Source organism: Lithobates pipiens, unplaced genomic scaffold (genome assembly GCF_037356315.1).
Source record: "Lithobates pipiens isolate NorthernLeopardFrog02 unplaced genomic scaffold, aLitPip1_a1.2 Scaffold_19, whole genome shotgun sequence".
Classification (NCBI taxonomy): Eukaryota; Metazoa; Chordata; class Amphibia; order Anura; family Ranidae; genus Lithobates; species Lithobates pipiens.
The window spans coordinates 585,183,984-585,192,040 of NW_027507764.1; the positions used below are offsets into that span (position 1 = coordinate 585,183,984).

The following is an 8,057-nucleotide window of genomic DNA, read 5'->3' on the forward strand; positions in this document are numbered from 1 at the left end:
CTGCCTGAGCTCCACGTGGCGGGCTCCACCTCCGCCTGAGCTCCACGCGGCAGGCCCCCCCCCCCCCTCTGCCTGAGCTCCACGTGGCGGGCTCCACCTCCGCCTGAGCTCCACGCGGCAGGCCCCCCCCCCCCCCTCTCTGCCTGAGCTCCACGTGGCGGGCTCCACCCCCGCCTGAGCTCCACGCGGCAGGCCCCCCCCCCCCTGCCTGAGCTCCACGTGGCGGGGTTCACCCCCCTGCCTGAGCTCCACGTGGCAGGGTCCACCTTCGCTTGAGCCCCACGTTCTATGTGCAATTTGCGTTAGAAACAAAGGAAAAAAAAAAAAAAATGGGGAAAGGGAAGGAAAGGAAATTTTGCATCTGCGGCGCAACCAAGTCACGTCTCTGTCGCCATATGCACGTTATTCTAAATTCAGTTGTCTGCTCGTTTTATTTATGTAGCTCGTTTCAGTTATGTCTTCCATCACATTTCAAGTCTTACCTCCACTATTTAGCTAGACATCTCTCTGCAGGTATAGGAGTCTCATACAAACTCACCTTCATCTCCTCAGATCAGTCGAGTTTTCAGTAGGTCCAACCTGCACCGGGTCGGACGGTGCCTCCTTAGGTTCCGTGTAGGAGAAAAACCCGGACCCTAGGATTAATAGGCTCACCAAGCCTGGATTTTGCCACCATGTCCCAGGCTGGCAGCGAGGACTACACGGCTCCGTTGTCCCCGTCTCTCGTCTCAGAGAGCGGCAGCCAAAGGTCCTTCAGATCATGGACCATTCCAAGGCTGACAGCCGAGTTGAGGCGTAGGGGTGTACCCTTTCCAGCTACAGCCAGAAAGGCCGAGCTCTTCGGGCTCCTTTTTCCTCCCCCAGCCGCGGTTGAGGATAGTGTCCAGCAGGCCTCCCTGGGCTCTATCGCTGCTTCCATCACGCAGCTTCACACGCTGGTATCATCCCTGACGACCTCAATGTCAGAGGTTCAGAGTCGGGTGGCCCTCCTCGAGACCCGCCCAGTTGTTTCTCCTCCTACACCAGCTTTACAAGCAGTGGAGAACACCAGCGCAGGTACCCCCGGGTGTACACCAGTAGTGTACCCTTCTCATTTAATATCAGCCAACATCAGGAAGGACATCCTAGAGGGAAAGGACGTCAATCTGGCTTCACTCCTGATATCCATTCATGAGCTGGCAGATAATAAAGCTTACACTTGGGGGGACGTGTCGGTGGTCCTTAAAGCCAAAGACCCCAGGCTGGACAGGAAGCTTTCAGTCACCGAGTTCACCTTGGCCTTCGGCATGCTGAGGGATGTCATCTGCTCGGCCTCCCCCGGCAGGAGGGAGGAACTGGATTGTTACCTCCACGTAGTAGTTGACCTGGGGTACAAATACGGCGGTTTTGCATTTTATGACTATCACCGCTCCTTCTCCGCTAAGGCGGCCGCCAGGCTCTCCCAATTTCAGATACCTACGGATTGGAGTGTCTTGGACACCGAGTTGTTCTGTCGACACTTCGCAGGGCTGCGGTCTCCTCTTTGTGCCATTTGCCAGTCGGCTACTCACACCGCGACTTGGTGTGCCAGCTCAGTGGCAACCCCACCCGTAGACGGTCCATCGACCTCAGGCACTGCCCAGGCCCTACCGGCGCCGGTACGCCTGCCGCAGACGGATAAACTGGGGCGCCCGGTCAAGACCTTGGGGGGCGCAGCCATCTGTAACAACTACAACAGCGGGTCGTGCAATTTCAGCCAGTGCAGGCTGCTCCATGTATGCTCACGATGTAATAGAGCTCATCCCAGGCTCATGTGCGAGGTCAAGCAGGCTAGAAAATCTTGACTAAGCCGGGTCAACGTGTCGTGGCTCAGCGTCTACCTCGCCAATCATCCCACCCCCTCACTTGCCACCTACCTAGTCCAGGGCTTTACTCAGGGCTTTCATACAGGACTTATTTCCCTCCCTCACCTTACACACGAGTGCCAGAACCTGCGGTCAGCAGCCACGGACGTACAAGCCATCGACCAGCTATTACAGGCAGAGCTAGACCGGGATTTCATCATAGGCCCTTTCACGAAGCCCCCATTTAACATCTGGCGAGTCAGCCCTATTGGGCTTGTCAAGGGCAAGTTCTCCAATAAACTTAGGTTGGTCTACGATTTGTCAGCGCCTTATTCTTCCTCTGTCCCCAGTCTTAACTCTCTTATCCCCTCTGAGGAGTTCTCCCTTAAGTACGCGTCCGTAGACATGGCCATCCAGGCCATTCTCAAGTCAGGCACAGGAACATGGCTCTCCAAGGCCGACATCTCGGACGCCTTCAAGCTCCTTCCTATCCACCCATCTCTCTGGTGCTGGCATGGCATCAAATGGAGGGAGCTCTACTATTTTGCCACTAAGCTAACCTTCGGGTCCAAGAGTAGCCCCTGGCTCTTCGACTCGTTTGCGCAGGCTCTCGAATGGATCTTGCTGCACGTAGCCCAGTGCCAGGGAGTCATACACTATTTGGATGACTTCCTGCTGGTCGAGTCACCTGGCTCCCTTCCAGGGGATTTGGATAAACTAAGGGTGGTCTTCAATAACCTTGACGTCCCGATTGCTGAGCACAAGGTGGAGGGCCCTGCGCAGGCAATCACCTTCCTCGGGGTCAGCTTAAATACCAGCACTATGCAGGCCAGCCTCCCCCCGGATAAACTAAGCCGCATCAGGTCGGTCATGAGGGACTTCACCCGCACCAGAACTTGTACCAAGAGGCAGTTACAGTCCCTTCTCGGTATGCTTAATTTTGCCATGCGCATCATCCCTCAAGGTCGCGCTTTTATATCACGCCTGTTAGTCCTACTGTCTCATTCACAAGACCCGGAGCATATCCTCAGCCTGGACCCCGCGGCTATAGCTGATCTTGCCATGTGGGAGGAATTCCTGACATCCTGGAATGGTGTGTCCCTATTCATTCCCTCCGTGTCCTCCTCGTCACCGCAGGTCGTGACCGACGCAGCGGCCTCCACAGGTTTTGCGGCAATTTTTGGCCACCTCTGGCTTGCAGCCCCTTGGCCTCCTCAGATACTGGCTATTCCGGGCTTCACCGAGACGTCCTCCCTATTCGAGTTGTACCCCATCGTAGTCGCTGCCCATACGTGGGGCCGCAGTTGGTCCGGTCAAACAGTGACCTTTTCAACGGACAATCTCGCCACTGCGGAAATCATTAACAAAGGCAGGTCCAAGTCTCTGGAGATTATGTCCTTCCTGCGGCGGCTGGTCCAGCTCTCGTTATTGTTTCAATTTAATGTTCATTGTGCCTTTATCCCCGGTAAATGTAATCGGGCAGCGGACGCCCTCTCCTGCTTTAACTTAGTTTCCTTTTTCGATCAGGTGCCCGGAGCCGGACCAACGTCAGCAGTTATCCCGCACTGGTCTCAACTGACCCTGGATTAACCCCTCACCTAGTAGCCGCGACGCAACTCATCAATCACTCCCTCGCAGACAATACCCGCAAGGCCTACCAAACAGCCTGGAGGGCCTTTAACCGTTTCTTAACATCTCGCTCCACAGAGATCTCCCGGGTCAAGCAAGTTCTGGCCTTCATTGCCCATTGCCACTCGGACTTGGCGTTATCCTTCAACACGATCCGACTATACCTGGCCGGGGTACAACATTTTACGTCCCTCCAGGACCCTGCTGAACCCTCCTTGTTCACTTGTCACGCCATTCGGGCCGTCATGCGTGGCATCCAGAAACGCCAGCCTGCGGCTTCCCTCAAACGCCTGCCTATCACAGGAGACGTTTTCAGAAACATGTCCGATATTCTGGCCACTGCACCTTTCGGACTCCACACTAGTATCATTATACAAGCAGCCATACACCTGGCCTTCTACGGCTTCTTGCGGCCAGGCGAGTTTACCTCCAGTAGCCCCTCAGCTCGCACGCTATGCAAGCACCACCTGGTCAGGCACGGAGACCATTTCATCCTACATATAGCAGTATCCAAGACGCAGCAGCTCGGCCCGGGGACGGACATACATTTTTATAAAACTAACAACCGCTGGTGCCCGGTCGCCATGCTCACCCGCTTGTTGACCCTTCTGGCCGATCAACCAGGAACTAGCCCGCTTCTGCCATTCCACGGTAAGCCACTGAACGCAGCCCAGTTCATGGAGCATGTCAGGATACTCCTGGGCATCCTTCACCTCAATCCGGCTCACTACTCCGGACATTCATTTCGGATCGGAGCGGCTTCATCTGCCTCCCGCCAAGGGGTCCCGGTCCACGTTATCAAAAAGTTGGGTAGGTGGAAGTCCACCTGTTTCGCCCGTTACATACCCAATCCGCAAGTAGAGATGGCCCAGGCCTTTGTCAAGCTCACCCAGTAACAAACTTGAATCAATAAAGGCATTCCCTACCTGTATGTTTTTGCCCCCTTATTTTGGTATACCCTACGTTAGGCCAGGGCACACTTTCAGGTCCGGTTCAAGTAAGCGAGTTTGTGTTAACCTTGTTTGTCATCCTTATCCGTATCGGTCAGAGGGCTCTGGGCCATAAATGGAAAGGCCAGTATGGTGGCCTGGAATTATGGGTGGAGCCCGGTGGTGTATATAACCAGCCCGTTCGCCTGGCTACCTCGTCGGTTCCGGTGCGCGATACCCACCCACCCATCCCCTGTCAGGGCATTTCTCAAGCATTATACTCCTCGAGCGAGTACTCATTTCACTTCATTTCATTTTCATTTCATTTATTACTCATTTCTCTATCAAGGGTATGCCCCCTTATTTTGGTATACCCTACGTTAGGCCAGGGCACACTTTCAGGTCCGGTTCAAGTAAGCGAGTTTGTGTTAACCTTGTTTGTCATCCTTATCCGTATCGGTCAGAGGGCTCTGGGCCATAAATATATATATATATATATATATATATTTATATATATATATATATATATATATATATATATATATATATATATATATATATATCTATTATATATATATATATATATATATATATATATATATATATATATATATATATATTTATCTATTTTATATATATATATATATATTTTATATATATATATATATATATATTGGATAATATATTTTTTCCAATATATATATTGCAAAAAAAAAAAAAATATATATATACATACATACACACATATAAAATAAAGAAATAAAGAAAAAAAAAATTATATATATATATATATATATATATATTGGATAATATATATTTTCCAATATATATATATTGCAAAAAAAAAAAAATATATATATATATATATATATATATATATATTGGATAATATCTATTTTCCAATATATATATTGCAAAATATATATATTGCAATATATATATATTGCAATATATATATATATATATATATAAAAAATAAATAATAAATATATATATATCATGTTTGGGGGTTCTAAATATTTTTCTAGCAAAAAAATTAAAAATAAAAGATTTACACATGGAAAAAAAAAGTGTCAGAAAATGTCCAGGTTTTAAGTATTTAAATATTTTTTTTTCTTTTTACTTTTCTTTGACAGCTATGAAAGCAGCACCCAAGAAAAAGGAAGTGCCTACCGTGTCTGGCAAAGTTGAAGAAGACGGCAAGAAGGGTGGCAAGAAAAAGGAAGGCGAGAAGGGCAAGGAAGATGAGAAGGGTGATGGGAAAAAGAAAGACGGTGAAAAGGGAGGAGCCGAGAAGCCAGCCACCGATAAAAAGGGCAATAAAGACACTGCGGCAGACAAATCGGGCGCAGCCCCTAAGTCTGGCGGAAAAGGTGGCGGTGATGCAAAAGCCGGAGGAAAAGGAGGGGGTGATGCAAAAGCGGGAGGAAAAGGAGGGGGCGAGGCAAAACCCGCCGGGAAAGGTGAAGGGGGCGACTCAAAGACGGCGAAGAAGCCACCTGCCAAAAAGTGAAACGCGTTTCATTGTGTTCGCAACGGACATAAAAATGCACTGCCGAGAAAATGCTCCAACTGTTTTCATCTGCACTCTCTGATGGAGGTGGGGCTTAGTAAAAGTGGGTGTGGTTTGGCTCCAGTCGGCGCAGGGGCTGGGCGGATGAGGTGAGGTTGAAGCGCCTCGAGTTTGAGACTTACGGACCGCTATGTAGGCGCTTCCTGCCTCCTCGAGAAAAAAAAGGAAAGTTCGGTATGCTGAAATCAAAGACACAAAATTCATTGATAATCCATAAAAACACTAAGGGGGGGGGGGGTATTAAAAAAAAATTGCAGAGCTATTTGCCCAATGAAAGTGTATGAACATTAATGCGAATTAGTGCGAATGGGGGCAAAAATATGATTAAGCTATTTGCTCTCCAGGTTGAATGTTATTCTTCATACAGATTTAATCAGGAAAATACCACAATGTGCCCACTAGATGTAGCTGATGATCATAGAAAATAAATACTATTTACAGTGCTCATCGGCGCCATCTAGTGGCCATAATGCAGTGTATTCCTGAGCAACACTATTCTGTATGAAGTATGCCATTTGACCTGGAGAGAATATAACCCAATCACGTTCATTTTTTACATGAATTCTTATGGAACCAATGTACAAAATGTTTCTAATTACACCCCCTAATAACAGAACCCATAAAAACACCCACATTGAATGCCCTCCATAAATGTACACTTTTATTGGGTGCCACGGTGGGTGCCATTTGGGTCCCCCCCCCCCCCAGGGTGCCACGAGCACAAGAACCAGTTTGGCTACAATCAGAGATGGAGGGAGTCTGTCATGTATAGGGAGGGGGGGGGGGGCTCTGTTGTGATAGGGAACCTCTGAGTGATACAGGCTTGTGATAGGGGGGTTTGTGATATGTGAATGAGGGGTTCTGGAAAGTGTCCCATCATTGGTGTCAGTGGGAGGAATAGTGCCCCATTGTTTGTGTAAGTGGGAGGAATAGTGCCCCATCATTGGTATCAATGGGAGGAATAGTACCCCATCATTGGTGTCAGTGGGAGGAATAGTACCCCATCATTGGTGTCAGTGGGAGGAATAGTGCCCCATCATTGGTGTCAGTGGGAGGAATAGTGCCCCATCATTGGTATCAGTGGGAGGAATAGTGCCCCATCATTGGTATCAGTGGGAGGAATTGTGCCCCATCATTGGTATCAGTGGGAGGAATAGTGCCCCATCATTGGTGTCAGTGGGAGGAATAGTGGCCCAGGGCCGGGATAAAGACAAGCAATAGGCCACATCTGGCCCCAGGGCCGCAGTTTGGAGACCACTGATCTACTGCATAGTACTCGAGTTTAAAGGATATGTAAACCCAAAAGTTCATATCCCTGATATGTGCCTGCTGCTCCATGTATTTGTATGGAAAATTATCCTGTTCCTTTTTTTATTGCTTCCCTTATGTCAAATCTCTGGTCTTCCTGCTAGTTCCTCTGCTTTCCTATTAAAAACTGAGCACACTAAGCAGGAAAGCACAGCTATGTTGGGAACTCAGCCTGCTCTCCTCCAGTGATCAGACTTGTCCTGAGAACCCCCCCACCCCGCCCCTGCAAAGCCATTCACTGGGAAGATCAGGATATTGCTGTTTCTCCACCCCCAGTTCTTATGCAGTTGAGAATAGAGGGAATGTGATCACTTATAAAAAAAAGGGGGGAAAAAAGTTTTTTATAATGTTTTTTTAATTTTATACCTATACACACGTTTTGTCTTTAATTTCTATGTTAAACTTAAAGGGTTGTTTTACAAGGTGATCGTTTAAAATCCCTTTCAGTCAGCATGGATGACTCTCAGTCCCACTACTTGCCATTGATCCCTCTTGGTTGAAGAAGAGTAAGGCCGCGTACACACGGGCGGATTGTCCGCCCAACTAAGTTCGTCAGACAATCCGACAGACAGTCCGTTCAACTTTTGAATGAACGGACTTGACCACACACGATGAACAGACAGTCCGCTGAAAACGTGCGTGATGACGTGTACAGCACGTACGACGGGACTAGAAATACGACATCCAATACACTGCAATGCAACCTTCGGCCGTGTAAATCCTTTCTGAGCATGCGCCATACTTAGTCCGTCCAACTTGCCTACACACGAGCGGACTGTCCGCTGAAACCAAGTT

At 48.7% G+C, this 8,057-nt stretch overlaps 1 protein-coding gene across 1 annotated transcript in view; it reads left to right on the plus strand.

Moving 5' to 3' along the window:
- TMIE (transmembrane inner ear) overlaps positions 1 to 6,178 on the plus strand; it is a 184,863-nt gene extending 178,685 nt beyond the window's left edge. Inside the window, exon 4 of the mRNA XM_077493515.1 lies at positions 5,518 to 6,178. Coding sequence (XP_077349641.1) covers positions 5,518 to 5,894 — 377 coding nt within the window. The 3' untranslated portion in view covers positions 5,895 to 6,178. The remainder of the gene's footprint in view (positions 1 to 5,517) is intronic.
- Positions 6,179 to 8,057: the final 1,879 nt, after the last annotated feature.